Source organism: Sebastes umbrosus, chromosome 12 (assembly GCF_015220745.1).
Source record: "Sebastes umbrosus isolate fSebUmb1 chromosome 12, fSebUmb1.pri, whole genome shotgun sequence".
In the NCBI taxonomy this organism is placed as follows: domain Eukaryota; kingdom Metazoa; phylum Chordata; class Actinopteri; order Perciformes; family Sebastidae; genus Sebastes; species Sebastes umbrosus.
In genome coordinates this window covers 30,155,600-30,172,935 of record NC_051280.1, presented here as the reverse complement: position 1 = coordinate 30,172,935, position 17,336 = coordinate 30,155,600, and the positions used below count along the sequence as shown (strand labels likewise).

The 17,336-nt window shown below is 39.7% G+C and overlaps 1 protein-coding gene across 1 annotated transcript; it reads left to right on the top strand.

The window, feature by feature from the left end:
• Window positions 1-4,013: 4,013 nt before the first annotated feature.
• On the top strand, window positions 4,014-16,783 carry LOC119498229 (myosin-7). Its single transcript, XM_037786875.1, has 37 exons — window positions 4,014-4,214; window positions 4,298-4,441; window positions 4,540-4,696; window positions 4,789-4,816; window positions 4,903-5,011; window positions 5,161-5,253; window positions 5,344-5,407; window positions 5,947-6,045; window positions 6,146-6,249; window positions 6,361-6,499; window positions 7,826-7,944; window positions 8,023-8,172; window positions 8,280-8,450; window positions 8,602-8,911; window positions 9,075-9,145; window positions 9,515-9,720; window positions 9,840-9,963; window positions 10,046-10,182; window positions 10,741-10,996; window positions 11,084-11,326; window positions 11,417-11,593; window positions 11,671-11,816; window positions 11,902-11,992; window positions 12,117-12,506; window positions 12,618-12,744; window positions 13,015-13,133; window positions 13,211-13,407; window positions 13,488-13,671; window positions 13,759-13,924; window positions 14,004-14,128; window positions 14,228-14,536; window positions 14,624-14,827; window positions 14,908-15,204; window positions 15,326-15,430; window positions 15,520-15,615; window positions 16,036-16,170; window positions 16,673-16,783. The coding sequence occupies exons 1-37, from the start codon at window positions 4,014-4,016 to the stop codon at window positions 16,691-16,693; spliced, it is 5,814 nt and encodes a 1,937-aa protein (XP_037642803.1). The 3' UTR covers window positions 16,694-16,783.
• The last annotated feature ends 553 nt before the right edge of the window (window positions 16,784-17,336 follow it).

Here is a 17,336-nt window from a genome sequence, read left to right as displayed (position 1 = left end):
CAATGCAGCTCAGCATTTACACTCTTTACAATAATATGCTTCATAGGAAATGTGACCACATTGCAACTTTTCTACACAGTCTTGCACACTTTGAATAACATGCCCATCTCTAGTTTGTAAAGTTGAATGTGGCTTTATTATAGTGTAGTAGTAAAGTATTATAGTATAGTATAGTATAGCAGTATAGTCAAAGCAATGTATGAATCAATGGATTCCATGCAAATATTCGTGTGGGCCATGTTGTGGAAGGTTTGAACGTGAACATTTTTCATTTCGTATTTAATTGTGAAAGGGCCTTTATCCTGATGGTTGTTTAATGCTAGTACATATGGCAATTACTAAATTTACAGCAATAAAATAATGTTTTTTCCAATGCCAAAATAATTAAAGTAAAATTACTATTTAAGCTACTTAAATTTCTAATAAACTTATAAACTTTATGTCTCGTTAGCCTGATTCTTATGATGCAATGATGCAACCAATCTTTTTCACATTGTAAAAAACTGTATCGATCGCATTCCCTGTTCTGACTTCTGTAGTATCCTCAACATTTTTTCTACTAATGTTCAGTAGAGTGATGATAACATTAGAACACACTATATCTCTCTATATATATATATAAGTCAGGTAAACCTTGCAATATTCTTGCGATATCATGAGATCACGGTTAATTCTGTGTTAACAAACCTCTGACATATCCATCAATTACACATCACATACTGTACAATTACAAATGGTAATACAATTATCCTGCTTTCCTACTTGCTACCTTTTTTTTTTTTTTTTTGGTGGAGTTTTATGCACTATTTGCTAATTACATGTAATGCAAAGACATAAACCATAATGTTGGATACTACCTACAAAAGATTGATAGAAGAGAACAATTGCAATTCTCTTGCCACAACCAGTTGCATTGATTAGTGCGTGAACTGAAGGGACTGTGGGTATTGCAGATGGTATCTGTATCGGCATTGTCAGAGTGAGAGTTCCTATAGATTTATGGTTTTTAACTACTTTTAAAAACTACTACAATTGTCTCACAAGCACTTGGGCTTTTGACTCCATAAGCCCATGTCCTTGCCAGCCCTGGTCCAGGTCATTGAAAAGTGTATCTCAAAAGGTCATCTACAGTAACTTAAATTTCATGTGAACATGAGTTGGATTGCATAGCGTCTGAACATTTCTATCGCTGGTAAAGAAAAAGGAAACGATGCCAAGTTAGACAGGCATACTGTACATCTGTGAACAGTGATGAGTGATGAAACAGGGATCTCACAGCTGTGACCTTGGCTTTGTCTTGCCTATCTGTCGACAACAGCTGCAGTTCTTTATTCTCCCTCTTGAAATGTATTTCACACCCTATCACTTAACAGATTATTGTTGAACTTTAGATCTCGAGATGTTTGATGTCCCACAAATCCTGCTTGCCTGCTTTATTTGGTTCGAGTATAGAGGTACACTCTATGATAAAACGTGTCTTTAATGACAGTGGATCTATCTTCTAAGCAACAAATGACAATACTTAGTGCTGGTTTGGGGCATACAGTATAGTAGGTCCTATGATGTATTGAACCAGACGAATAATTCATTGAATCAGGATTAATTTTAGATTATCACCACGAGATCACCGAGAGATTTTCTACTCCCTTCACAATAATCATGCCCTTAAAATTCAAGCATTGATTTATATAGTATAACCAACAAGCACTGAAACTTTAAATAATGAAATGTCCAGCATTAACTTAATTTTTATTCATTTTATCATTATCTATTTTATAAGCTACTCTGACGTTGATTATTATAACCATAACGGCTTCATATTAACGAGACAAAAGAGAATGACTTGATAGACTGCAGCTTGTCCCCTGCTCCCCCACCTCCTGCCTTCCCCTTCCTTTGTCATGTCATGTCTAACGTATTTAGTCTGTTGTCCACAAGGTGAGAGCAACAAATAGCAGCCCTGGGCTCTACCCCCAATTTGGAGATTGTTTTTTTTAATAGGCAACCTGGATTCCATTTCTCTGATATGCACCCCCATATTTGGTTAACTAACAACCTTTATTAATGGGAGAGGCAGCCTGGTGTCAGCCACTGGATCCATCGTTTCACTTGACAAAGGGTGACGGTCAAAGGTAAGAAAAACATCCACTCAAGTGAGAAACTTGAGTGGATGCTACTGTCGTTTGTTTAAGATGTTAATAACTACTCCCAGCTATATATAGACAGTTTTTGCACTGAGAGGTTAGTGGTACATTTTGGGTGAGAAGACTTACAGTATGTGTTACTGTGACTTTTTTTTTTTTTTTTTTTAACTTGTCACTTGATTTGTCTTAATTAAATTAAATAATGAAGTAATGTGACATTTGGTTTTCTTCTGTCTACTAAATATAAATACCACAGATCCCAATTTCCTGCGGAGTGAAACACCTCAGGTAAAATTCACAGCTACATTTTAAGTGCAATATTTTTTATTATGGAGTACAACAGTTAACCTGATTTTTCTTATTATCTGTTGTTACTTTCATATGTCAGCAACAAATTAATGCCTTTTCTGATTCTGCCATTTCGGGGTTATTGTATATAATTATCCCACATGTAAAAGACCTCTGTATGACTCTATAACTCTAATGTTAGAGGTGCAGCCATGTATTAAAAGAAAAAATGTAAAAGATAAAGGGCGGCTGTGGCTCAGAGGGTAGAGCAGGTTGTCCACCAATCGGAAGGTCGGTGGTTCGATCCCCGGCTGCTCCGGGTCACATGTCGATGTGTCCTTGAGCAAGACACTTAACCCCAAATTGCTCCCGAAGGCATAGCCATCGGTGTGTGAATGAGTATTTAGATTATATCCTGATGGGCAAAGTTGGCACCTTAGCAGCCTCTGATATCAGTGTGTGAATGGGTGAATGCTGACATGTAGTGTAAAGCGCTTTGAGTGGTCGGAAGACTAGAAAAGCGCTATATAAGTCCAAGTCCATAAAAGGTTTGAAATAATACAGGTATGTTACCAAGACAATAGGCCTCGTGAAAGAACCACTCGTACGAACACATTCGTTCTTAAGTGGCTTGTATGAGTGATTTAAGAAAACTTACCAACTTTCTCGTATTTTGAATTTCCTCATAGACACGAAACACAATTTGTGTGTTCCAGACCTGTCGTAAGAGTCATGTGCTATTAGTCTGATTTTATCCAAACCTATGTTTTTCACTAATGTATCGGATATTTCATTACTTTGAAGCAATTTTGAGTTTGAAAATCATATATTAATTACACTTCATAATTATGTTGACATTATCCTGTTTGACTCTGCAATTTGAATTACATTATAAATCTAAATGTATTCATATAGCCTAACAATATTATCATTCATTGTAATTGGCCATTGATGCCATTGTATAACAATGTTAATATGAACATCTCAAACTGCAAAAACGACTTAAATGATGCACTAATTGAAGGTTAATTTGTCTCTATATATAATAAAGTCAACAGGAAACGTAACCAGGCGGTCATGGCTGACTTTGCTACTTCTTTTGGATGCCTTGGTGCGTCAGGCCCTTGAGAGCGTGTTGCTGTGCTGATATAGCCGATTGGAATGGGGCAGGACGGGTAGCCTTATATGGTATCATTGAGCTGTTAATTAAGCTAATTTAAAATTCTCATGAACGCATGCTCATCAACGCACAGGTGGCAATTATCATGTTAACGCGGGTCATTTATACAGTTATCTAAAGTTAGGGGCTTTTGCTGAATCTCAGGAACATTTTCATATTCTTGTCTTAACTTTCTCTTACTTTTTTTTGTACTATGGGCTCGTACGAGTGTGTCCTTGCACGAGGTCCAATGATTGTAAATATTGCTGTTGTACATTTGTACATTTTCCAGGCATGTTGAATACATTTTTTAACTATGTCGATTGTCTCGTCTTCCTTGGATCTTATGTGAATGATCAAAGGGTCATACATGTGTGTGCAAAGAAAATGACAAAGATGTTTTATTCTTAAAAGGTTGAAAGATGGGCGACCTCCTCATGGCAGAGTTCGGGGCCGCTGCTTCTTTTCTTAGGAAGTCAGATAAGGAGCGTCTAGAAGCCCAAACTCGTCAATTTGACATGAAGAAGGAGTGCTTCGTTCCTGACCCTGTGGTCGAGTATGTCAAGGCTTCCGTAACTAGTCGTGACGGTGACACAGTCACTGTTCAGACTGAATTTGGAAAGGTATGTACATCATATCACATTCAGTTCAAATGTATACTATTACAAGTCTTGACCTTTGTTAACACTGTTATCGCTTTCTGCAGACTGTGACGGTGAAGGAGTGTGATGTGCACCCTCAGAACCCGCCAAAGTTTGATAAAATTGAAGACATGGCGATGTTCACCTTCCTCCATGAGCCCGCTGTGCTGTTTAACCTCAAAGAGCGTTATGCAGCATGGATGATTTACGTAAGAAAATTGCCTAATCTGAAACTTTCTTTTCCCGTTCGTTTCCGTTAATAAAACGTCTCAGCATCTGATCGTCCTTCCCTCTCTTACTATGACAGACCTACTCTGGGCTCTTCTGTGTGACTGTCAACCCCTACAAGGCACTGCCAGTCTACAACCAAGAGGTGGTTGGTGCCTATAGAGGAAAGAAGAGGACTGAAGCTCCTCCTCATATCTTCTCCATCTCTGACAATGGCTACCAGTACATGCTGTCAGGTAAATAATCTATTTTAACCTTCAATTTCTTTAAATATTCACCTCTGATGTCCATTTATTACTAATAATTTGAAAATCTGTCTTGCTGACAGACAGAGAAAACCAGTCTATCCTTATCACGTAAGTCACACAGCCAAAAAAAATCTCTTCAGTAGTTAAAGGTCATAGGGTCTCGGACTAAAACGTTCTGTCTCTCTTCCACTCAGCGGAGAATCCGGTGCTGGAAAGACTGTCAACACCAAGCGTGTCATTCAGTACTTTGCCAGCATCGCTGCTTCCCCGAGTTTGAAGAAAGATCAAGCTGCTGAGAAGAAGGTTTGTATTACATACTTATTTCTTAACATGATACAACTAAAATGGTAAGTCAATGGTAAGTCGGAAAGTTTAAGTAAGTTAGTAAGTCAAAAAGCTTTTCCAAATTTGGCAGTACACCTGAAGTTTGTATCTTTATTTGACAAAATCAGGGTACCCTGGAGGATCAAATCATTCAGGCTAACCCTGCTTTGGAGGCCTTTGGGAATGCCAAGACCATCAGGAATGACAACTCCTCCAGATTTGTAAGTGTCTGTGTGACTGCAGTGAGGCTACTTGATTATCACTGACGTGGCAAATGTTTCATATTAGACATATACTTCTTTTCCTCTTAGGGCAAATTCATCAGAATTCATTTTGACAACCGGGGAAAGCTGGCCTCTGCCGACATCGAGACTTGTAAGTGAGACTAAATCCATCCATACATCGGTTTTCTAGGGCACCTATTCTTTGCAGGGATGCATGGTGCTGGAGCCAATGCCTGCATGCGAGAGGCAGGGTACACCATGGACAGGATTCCAGTCTATCAAAGGGGCTAACACACATGCTGTAGGAACACACAAATTTACACTCGCACTCAAACCTATAGGCAATGTGGAGTCTCCAGTTGCCTAATCTCCATATAGGACATCAGTACGATCCAAGAAAGCCACAATGATAAAGGGGGAACATGCAGATGCAAATCTGAACCAAGGAGCTTATTGCTGTAACCACCGAACCAAAAAAAATGTATAAAAAGTAATTAGATAATGTTTGACCACATTAAATTGTGGGATTTTGTTTTAGAAAATGTGTTATTTGTGTACTAACCTGTTGAATTTGTATTATTGCATCAAGGAGTGGTATGATGCCAGTAATTAAAGCTAAACCTACACCAACAGCAAATTATTTTATACTGGAACACAATAACATAACGTAATATATTATACCTCTGACAGACCTTCTGGAAAAGTCTCGTGTGACCTATCAGCTCAAAGCTGAGAGGGACTACCACATTTTCTACCAGGTCTTGTCTCAGAAGAAGCCTGAACTTCTGGGTAAGTGTACAATATACATGTGATGTATGGTTAGTACTATAATGTATCACGCATTGTATCATAAATAACTATTTTCTATTTTTTTAATATATTTCTTTAGACATGATGCTCATCACCAACAACCCCTATGACTACGCCTTCATCTCCCAAGGAGAGACAACAGTAGCCTCTATCAATGATGCTGACGAGCTGATGGCCACTGATGTGAGCTGAATTTTTGATTCACAACAGCGCAACATTTCTTAATCAAACATCAATTTTGAACAAAATAAGAAATTACCAGAATTATTATAATTTTTTTTTAATTTCATTCAGGAAGCCTTTGATGTGCTGGGCTTTACTCAAGAAGAGAAGAACAGTATTTACAAGCTGACTGGTTCCATCATGCACTTTGGTAACATTAAGTTTAAGCAGAAGCAGCGAGAGGAGCAGGCGGAGGCTGATGGCACTGAAGGTGAGAGAGATTTGTCATAATGTAGATGAGTATAGAGTGGTGCGGGGATCACGTAGTTTTGTAGGCCAACCCGGAAGTTAGAATCACCCAGGTTCCCTCGACAAAAACCCAAAGGGATTCTTCCATTGGGTTTTGGACTATTGCAGAAAATAAGCTCTGTGGCAAACAAACTTTTGATACTTAAACGTTTTGTCCGGCAAGATAATCTTGACACCACTTTTATGATTTTTGAAGTGTGAATGCATCGCCAGAAGTAAAAAGCTAACGTTAGGCTATAAACGAACTCAGGCGGTCGCCTGAGTATACACAACGAGCCTGTAAAGGCGGACGAGTCGGCGTGAGGACGTATTGTAGTCTCATTGAGCCACTTGTTAGCAACCGCCTTTTTAAGACATGTAAAAGCTTCAAAATTCAAAAGTGGGGTATTTACTGACGTATTTATATTGTAGAGCAAAAAAATCTCTTCAGCTTGTGTTAACCACAGCCCTTATTTCAGGTATCTAACTAAAAACCCATTCAAAAAACCCATCAACTTCCAGACGAAAGAACTGGAAGTGCTAAAATGCTAACTCATTTCCGGGTTTTAGGACTCATACCGCACCACTCTACTTTCATTATTATTATAGATTTGGGGCAGCATATATCCAGCATTCTTAACAGTTCTTGACACAATAATTTGATGAAATAAAACTTTTCCGTTGTCTATGCTTTTACAGACACACTCGAGTTTATTAGGTACACTTAGCTCAAACTAATGCAGTCTAATACAACACTCTTGCAATAAATCCTACCTTTATGAAGATTACAATGAAAGTTTTTGTTGAAACGGTTTAAGAGAGGTGTTGATTCAACTTTATGGTAATTCTGGAGAATGTAGTTGGTGGTACTGTTGAACTTTATTACATTGTACAGAAAGATGTTTCTGTTACTTAGCCTACCCTCATTGATAAAATTGGGTAGACAAAATAATAGTCAAGAAGCAATCCTTTTTTGCTTTCAGTATTGAGGGTTTTTTTCCTGTCATTTTGCTTTTGTTGCATTGAGACTAAAGACTTAAACAAATGCAAATGCATGAGAGTAACATTGTGAGGACAGTTGGAAGACCGTGCTGAGCCACTACACCAACTCAATCTGAAGTTACTTTAAAGCTGCACTAAGCTAGCTTGTGATGTAAAAAAGAATCCCTTGGAATAGGGAGAGTATCAACCTTGACATGTTTGACCACATTTGTGTGTCAAAGAACCTTAAAGAGAAAGAGGAGCTGAAAGAGCATGCCCAGTGTCACGTTAAAGAGGCAGAGACTTATGTATCTCCCTACTTTCTCAGTTGCTGACAAAATTGCATATCTGATGGGCCTGAACTCCGCCGACCTCATCAAGGGTCTCTGTCACCCAAGAGTCAAAGTAGGAAACGAGTGGGTCACCAAGGGACAAAATGTCAATCAGGTAATGACTTGAAGGGAACCTTTTGATTTAATAATAAATTAAATTTTAAACATATTACTGATTATTTGTTCCCTTAAGGTGTACTATGCTACTAGTGCACTGTCTAAATCAGTGTATGAGAAGATGTTTCTGTGGATGGTGATAAGAATCAACCAATCCCTGGACACCAAGCAGCCCCGCCAGTACTTCATCGGCGTACTGGACATTGCTGGGTTTGAGATCTTCGATGTGAGTTGGGAATGGAATCCAAAGATAATAAACATTAGTAACGTTTAATGTTTGATTAACATTTTCACGCTGGAGTTCATTTCTGCTTACTATCCATGTTATTACAGTTCAACACCTTTGAGCAGCTGTGCATCAACTTCACCAATGAAAAACTGCAACAGTTCTTCAACCACCACATGTTTGTGCTGGAGCAGGAAGAGTACAAGAAAGAGGGCATTGAATGGACTTTCATAGATTTTGGAATGGACTTGCAGGCCTGCATTGACCTGATTGAAAAGGTGAGTTTATTTAGGCAAAACAGCAAAAATAGTTGCATGACCCCAGAGTTATTCCAGTATGTTCTTTCCTGAAGCCTAAAATGTACTTATTTTGCCTGTCTTGCCAAAAATTAGAAAATCTATCTTACTTTCTACGTTATACTCTCCTCAGCCCATGGGTATCATGTCCATCCTTGAAGAGGAGTGCATGTTCCCCAAAGCCTCTGATGCCACCTTTAAAGCTAAGCTCTATGACAACCATCTGGGGAAATCCGCCAACTTCCAGAAGCCCAGAATTATCAAAGGAAGACCAGAGGCCCATTTCTCCCTGGTTCACTATGCTGGAACTGTTGATTATAATATCAACAACTGGCTGGTGAAGAACAAGGATCCCCTGAATGAGACCGTGGTTGGGCTCTACCAGAAGTCTAGTCTCAAGCTGTTATCCGTCCTCTTTGCAAATTATGCGGGATCAGATACAGGTAGGAATCAATTGAATGTACTGCATTTGTCACAGCGAGAACCCTTAAGATTTTATCTATTCTTACATATTGGTATAGATTCAATTACTGTACAATTTTTGTACAGTTTTCTATCCGGTAAATTTTGACAGAATGATTTTAATTCTTTTATTTTAATTTGCAGATTCTGGTGGGAAGGGCAAAGGTAGCAAGAAGAAAGGTTCATCCTTCCAAACTGTATCAGCTTTGCACAGGGTAAGAGATTCATGTTTTTTTTTTCATTCACATTTTTCAAATAGTGGTTATAGGCCTAAGCTAGAAGAAGTGTAATTATGCACATATGTAGGTGCAATACTATTGTAAATCAGCAAAGATGAAAAGAGGGTCTAAACTAACCAAGACAGAAAACTTCTTCAGGCTAATAATTTAGCAGTAGTAGTAAAGCAGTACTGTGTACACATCCCAAGACTATGACACAATTACTTTCTGAGCTCTGATAACATAACAAATTAAATAATTTGGGCACATATTTCAATTTACAATACAATCGTTTTAAAGTAATTGTGTCAAACACAATGAAAACACAAATGTATTAAAAGTTACATGTTAAAAAAACACTTGCAGGAGAACCTGAACAAGCTGATGACCAACTTGAGGTCTACTCACCCTCACTTTGTACGCTGCCTCATCCCCAATGAGACCAAGACTCCCGGGGCCATGGAGAACCCTCTGGTGATGCACCAGCTGCGCTGTAACGGTGTACTGGAAGGCATCAGGATCTGCAGAAAGGGCTTCCCCAACAGGATCCTCTATGGAGATTTCAAACAGAGGTTTGCATGAGATGGACAAACCCATATTTAAAACTACCAATGATTGTCGTGTTGGAATTGTTGTGATGTTTTTAATATATTTTCACAACATGTAAAATTTGTATTTGTTGGATTTGAAGATACCGTATTTTGAACCCTAATGCCATTCCTGAGGGACAGTTCATCGACAACAAGAAGGCTGCCGAGAAACTGTTGGGTTCTCTGGATATTGACCACAGCCAGTACAGACTGGGACACACCAAGGTCAGTAGTATATTTAGAAAATGCATTTTGCATAACGGATATGTTACTACTTGCTATATCTAATTTGGCCCTATAAAAAAAGGTGTTCTTCAAAGCTGGACTGCTGGGTCTGCTAGAGGAGATGCGAGACGACCGACTAGCAATAATCATCACTGGCATCCAATCCCGGGCACGAGGTCTTCTGGCAAGAATTGAATTCCAGAAGATTGTTGAACGCAGGTAACTGTTCACAGCATGGCCAAACTCTGTTAGTCAAGTCAGGTCAGTTTCATATTCATATATATCCCAATATCACTCGTCAAAAGTTTGCCTCAAGGGGCTTTACAATCTGTACAGAATACAACGCCCTCGATCCTTCGACCCCTAATTCAATAAGGGAAAAATTCCACGAAAAACCTTTCAAACTGAAGCCATGAACAATATCCTTTTGACAAAAAGCAGTACCTCAAAAATATTCTGCCTTACATACACAAGCCAAACAGTACTTCCATTGAAACAAAGCAAAAGTGAGCATGGCTCACATATACCCCCGCTCACTGCTTGACCCCTACTAAGTAGGGCCAAAGGTTTTTTTGTTTTTTTTCGGAGACAAAATTGAAGTCGGAAAAAAAAATCTGTTTTTGGCCAAAATTTTGGGTACCCTCTACTTCCAACCCCCAAAAGGCACAACTAGACCACACTGTCAACCATCATACCGAATTTAAAAAAAAAAGAAAGAACAACCTTGGATTTTCCCTGCTAGAAACAGCTATAAAGACAATGATCTATTATCCACAGGGATTCACTACTTGTGATCCAGTGGAACATCCGTGCCTTCATGGGGGTCAAGAATTGGCCCTGGATGAAGATGTACTTCAAGATCAAACCTCTGTTGAAATCAGCAGAGAATGAGAAGGAGATGGCCAACATGAAGGAAGAGTTTGCCAAACTAAAAGAGGCTTACGCAAAATCTGAGGCCCGCAAGAAGGAACTTGAAGAGAAAATGGTCTCTCTTCTCCAAGAGAAGAACGACCTGCAGCTCCAAGTTCAATCCGTACGTTTAAAACCTGTCAGCATCACAAATAATATTAAAATCAAGTCTGACGGTGTCTAACGCTGTGCCTTTTTTAAATAATAACAGGAGCAGGATAATCTGGGTGATGCTGAAGAAAGATGCGAGGGGCTGATCAAGAGCAAGATTCAGCTGGAGGCAAAAATCAAAGAAGTGACTGAGAGGCTGGAGGATGAGGAGGAGATGAATGCTGAACTGACTGCTAAGAAGAGGAAGCTGGAGGATGAGTGCTCCGAGCTGAAGAAAGACATTGATGACTTAGAGTTAACTCTGGCTAAAGTGGAGAAAGAGAAGCACGCCACTGAGAACAAGGTACCACTAACACTAATTACTGTGAAACTATTCTGTGTTCCAATTAACATTTGTGTTTAAGTCCTTGATAAAAATGTCCTCTGGCCGTAGGTGAAGAACCTGGTCGAAGAGATGGCTGCTCAGGATGAAATCATTGCCAAGTTGACCAAGGAAAAGAAAGCCTTACAGGAAGCTCACCAGCAAACACTGGATGATCTGCAGAGTGAAGAAGACAAAGTCAACACTCTGACCAAGGCCAAGGCTAAGCTGGAGCAGCAAGTGGACGATGTAAGAATTGACAAGATCAGGTGGATTTGTATGTAACATGAAATAATGAATAAGAAATTATGTATTACGGCCCACAGCTTGAAGGGTCTCTAGAGCAAGAGAAGAAAGTGCGTATGGACCTTGAGAGAATAAGGCGGAAGCTTGAGGGAGACCTAAAGTTGGCTCTCGAGAGTGTCATGGACCTGGAAAATGACAAGCAGCAAATCGAAGAGAAGCTGAAAAAGTAATATGAAAAGAGCACTTGTAAAACACAAATAGATTTTAAACTATGTGTCAGCTGGTAAATTTAATTAAATTTGTATCCACAGGAAAGATTTTGAAATCAGCCAACTCACTGGCAAAATTGAGGACGAACAGGCAATGAGTGCCCAGCTCCAGAAAAAATTGAAGGAGTTACAGGTAATAATTTAAATAGGATAAAGAAAGTTGGGTAAGCTGGTGCATGAATAGGACATTTTTAGAACACAATTAGTCATAAGAGCAAAACAATTCCATTGAAGAGTTTGCTTTCATTTTGGTCTAGGCGCGCATTGAGGAGCTGGAGGAAGAGCTGGAGGCAGAGCGAGCTGCCCGAGCCAAGGTGGAGAAGCAGAGAGCGGACTTGGCCAGAGAGCTGGAGGAGATCAGTGAGAGGCTGGAGGAAGCTGGTGGAGCAACATCCGTCCAGATTGAGATGAACAAGAAGAGGGAGGCTGAGTTCCAGAAACTCCGCAGAGACCTCGAAGAGGCCACTCTGCAGCATGAAGCCACTGCTGCCACACTCAGGAAGAAACAAGCCGACAGTGTGGCTGATCTGGGAGAGCAGATCGACAACCTGCAGAGGGTCAAGCAGAAACTGGAGAAGGAGAAGAGTGAGCTCAGACTGGAGCTGGATGATGTGGTCTCCAATATGGAACATATTGTGAAGTCTAAGGTAAAATACTTTTATGTATTCCGTTTTTCTACTCATTGGTTTATTAACATTATAATTTGTTAGTTCCGTTTGAAGTAGGTTATGTGCCATTGTTATTGTTTTTGTTTCCAGAATAATTTGGAGAAAATGTGCAGAACATTGGAAGACCAGATGAATGAATACAAAACAAAGGCAGAAGAGGGACAGCGCACAATCAATGACTTCTCATTGCAGAAAGCAAAGCTTCAAACTGAGAATGGTATGCATTTGATTTAAATTGGTTTTGTTTGGGATATTATCTCATCTCATTTCCAACCGCTTATCCGGGGTCGGGCAACAGCTCCAGCAGGGGACCCCAAACCCCACATTAACCAACTCTGACTCTCCCTGTGGCCTCCTACCATTTTGGCCGCTCGTACCCGCGATCTAGTTCTTTCGATCATAACCCAGCCCTCATGACCATAGGTGAGAGTAGGAACGAAGGATGGGATATTATAAAGTACTCATTTTATTCTTCTATCAAAATTAGGTGAACTTGCAAGGCGGCTTGAGGAAAAGGAATCCCTGGTGTCTCAACTAACCAGAGGAAAAATGTCCTACACTCAACAAATTGAAGACCTTAAAAGACAACTAGAGGAAGAAGTCAAGGTAGCAACCAAATACCAGTGGGAACTTGGTACAAATGGTGGAACATGAAGATGCACTAATATATGCTTTCATTTCAGGCCAAGAACGCTTTTGCCCATGCAGTGCAGGCTGCTCGTCATGACTGTGACCTGCTCAGGGAGCAGTATGAGGAGGAGCAGGAGGCCAAGGCTGAATTGCAGCGCGGCATGTCAAAGGCGAACTCGGAGGTGGCTCAGTGGAGAACTAAGTACGAAACTGATGCCATCCAGAGAACCGAGGAACTGGAGGAGGCTAAGTGAGTAAAATGTATTTTCACCGAACAACTCAGCAAAGTTTGAAAGCAATTAACCTTGAATAAATTCTATCATAATGCAGAAAGAAGCTGGCCCAGCGTCTGCAGGACGCTGAGGAGACCGTTGAAGCAGTGAATGCTAAATGTTCGTCTCTGGAGAAGACCAAACACAGGCTGCAGAATGAGATTGAAGATCTCATGGTGGATGTGGAGAGGTCTAATGCTGCTGCTGCTGCTCTGGACAAGAAGCAAAGAAACTTTGACAAGGTTGAATTTAAAATACAAACAGTATGGTACTTTTGCTCTTTTAGATGAAGAATTAGAGTATCATTGACCTTTACATACATATTTCAGGTCTTGGCAGAATGGAAACAGAAGTACGAAGAGTCTCAAATGGAGCTGGAGAGCTCTCAGAAGGAAGCCAGGTCTCTGAGCACTGAGCTCTTCAAACTGAAGAACTCCTACGAAGAATCTCTTGAACACCTGGAGACCATGAAGAGAGAGAACAAGAACCTGCATGGTAAGGGCAACACCAGCTTACGCCTCTATGGCAGAATTTGTTCTAATGACCAAACTTCATTTTACATTTTGTTTCTCAGAGGAAATAGCTGACCTCACTGAGCAAATTGGTGAGAATGGAAAGAGTATTCATGAGCTTGAGAAGATTCGAAAACAGGTGGAACAAGAGAAGTCTGAGATACAAACAGCCCTGGAGGAAGCAGAGGTATGTTGAATGTTTTAACGGTGGACCTCATCAACATTTTTTGGTAATGGGTAACAACTTGTCACATATTTAATTTTCATTCTATATATTTTGTGATAGGCCTCACTGGAGCATGAGGAAGGGAAGATTCTCAGAGCCCAGCTCGAGTTCAACCAGATTAAGGCAGAGATGGAGCGTAAAATAGCTGAGAAAGATGAAGAGATGGAGCAAGCAAAGAGAAACCAACAGCGAATGGTGGATACTCTTCAGAGCTCTCTCGAGGCCGAGACTCGCAGCAGGAATGAGGCTCTCCGTTTGAAGAAGAAGATGGAGGGAGACCTCAATGAGATGGAGATCCAGCTAAGCCAGGCCAACAGGCAGGCAGCGGAGGCTCAGAAACAACTCAAGGCTGTTCATGCACATCTGAAGGTATGAATGAACTGAAGAAAAAAACATGATCCAATTGCTGTCACGCAAATAACTCAAACTGAAATTCTTTGGGATTTCATCTTCCAGGATGCTCAGCTCCAGCTTGATGACGCTCTTCGAGCCAATGATGAACTGAAGGAAAACAATGCCATGGTTGAGAGACGCAGCAACCTGCTTCAGGCTGAAGTGGAGGAGCTCAGAGCTGCTCTGGAGCAAACTGAGAGAGCTCGCAAACTTGCTGAGCAAGAACTGATGGACGTTAGTGAAAGGGTGCAGCTACTGCACTCACAGGTGAGATACAGTCATTGCACAAGTCTTTTCTATTGTCAATTTAATGAAGAATTCTATAATCAGATTTTGCATTCAAACAGAACACCAGTTTGCTAAACCAAAAGAAGAAGCTGGAAGTCGATGCATCCCAGCTTCAGACAGAAGTAGAAGATGCAGTGCAGGAGTGTCGAAATGCTGAAGAGAAGGCCAAGAAGGCCATTACTGATGCTGCCATGATGGCAGAGGAGCTGAAGAAAGAGCAGGACACCAGCGCTCACCTTGAGCGTATGAAGAAGAATATGGAGCAAACCATCAAAGACCTGCAGCACCGTCTGGATGAAGCTGAACAGATCGCCTTGAAGGGAGGCAAGAAGCAGGTGCAAAAGCTCGAGGCCAGGGTAAGTGTCAATTATTTCAAATGAACAATCTAATGAAATCCCTACATCATCAAAATCTAACAATATTAAACATCTGAAACACCTACACAAAAATATTAAATATAAAAAATTCCCTCAACAGATCAGAGAACTGGAAAGTGAAGTAGAGGCTGAACAAAGAAAGTCCAGTGATTGTGTCAAGGGAATACGAAAATATGAGAGACGAATCAAAGAGTTGACCTATCAGGCAAGTTTCAATTCATTTGCGAAATTGTGGAACACTGAGATTGTAATTTCCAGTCAGAATTACAATTTTTTGTTCTTTTCTGTTTTCAGACAGAAGAGGATCGTAAGAATCTTGCCCGTCTGCAAGATCTGGTAGACAAGTTGCAGCTAAAGGTCAAATCCTACAAGAGAACTACAGAGGAAGCTGTAAGTACTCTTAGTATTTTAGAGAAACTAATGTAGGATACAAAGCATGAAAACGGTCCAAGCCACAGTATGTGTGTGCATATTCAATACCATGGTTCATTTACAGCTCAATACAGTGAAAGATATGTGGTAGAGCTGGGTAATATGGACAAAAATAACTTCAAGCTTCAATGAAATGACTTCATAACATAATAATTTGCACAGTCCAGTACAAACATCCTGTCAATGAAGATTATTAAACAATTTTACACAAAAAATTTGATTTTTATTTTGTATGAAATGTAAGTAAAAACAATTGCCAGTGGTGTCAGCTGGTTTCATGCCTTTAGAAGTATGTTTCATTACATAAGCCACGTTATTAGTGCAGAAATATACTGTATGTGAGGCACTGATGAGGTTATTGTGTTGTGTGTTCTACAGGAGGAACAGGCCAACAATAATCTTGGCAAGTTTCGCAAGATTCAACATGACCTTGATGAAGCCGAAGAGAGAGCCGACATCGCCGAGTCTCAGGTCAACAAGCTTCGCGCAAAGAGTCGTGATGTGGGGTCAAAGGTCAGTTATTGATTGTCAGTTATCGTCATCCTTTTTTTGTGTTGGGCACACTGCATGTGCCCTTTTTGGGCCCAATTACGATTACAGTAATTACAGCATTAATGCTGCTGCAATCTGGATGAGGTATTATGATTAAAATATAGAATTATATAATATAAAGTACAGTATATTATATTTCATCCCATCAGAAGAATGGGATTACAGAGAAAACACTGAGGTACTGTTTATGAGAAACTTCCTTTTACCTTTGCATAGTCTCAAATGAAGCAATTTCTGGCATTATAAAATCAATTTCAAAACCATTAAAAAGAAAAAAAAAAAATTGAGTTACATAGGGAAATATGGGATTTTTTTTCGCACCCTAATATATAGGATAGTGAATCTACCACATTTAAAGGTTTTGATTGTGCCACTGCTTCACAAATTATAATGCATTTAAAAAAATAACCAACAATAACAAACAATAATAACTGTTTACTTGTTTTTTTCCCTCTTATTTCAGAAAGGACACGACGAGGAGTGAAGCTCATGGAATGAATTCTTGTTTCTGAGGCACCTGATGTCTCCCTAAGCATGTCTGTTGTTCAGTAGAATAAAATGAATCTGCATCTCATACTGTGCCTCGGCTTTTGTTTTATAACGTCAGCATATATCAGTACATTGGAGCAAAATCTTAGGATACTGGTGACATTTAAGTTAACTGGGGTAATATAGCATGTTTGCAACAGGTACACATTTAGCTATGGCCATTACAATTACATAATTAAAATGCATTTCACTATTTAAACTGTATCTATGTCACAATTATAACCTGTATGTAAAATATAGAATTGTAGCTACACACATCATTGCACAACAACTCCAACAAGCATTTTCTCTGTGAAAATGTATTGGCCTAATAAATGTGGATTTTAGTTATTATATGTACGACATACTGATGGATGTTCAGGCAGATCAAGTAGACTTTTGTATACAGTACAAACTGCATTATGACCTGGTTGTATGTATCTTCCACATACCAGTTAAAAGCAGGATGGGCGATCTTGAGAAACTAGCAAGAGTACACTAGATATTTAAAAATGATCCAGTCAAAAAAACAAGCCCAGTGTTGCCAATTCTTCTTTTTTTTTGTCCGAGCATTTGATTTATTGATTACTGTCGGGATA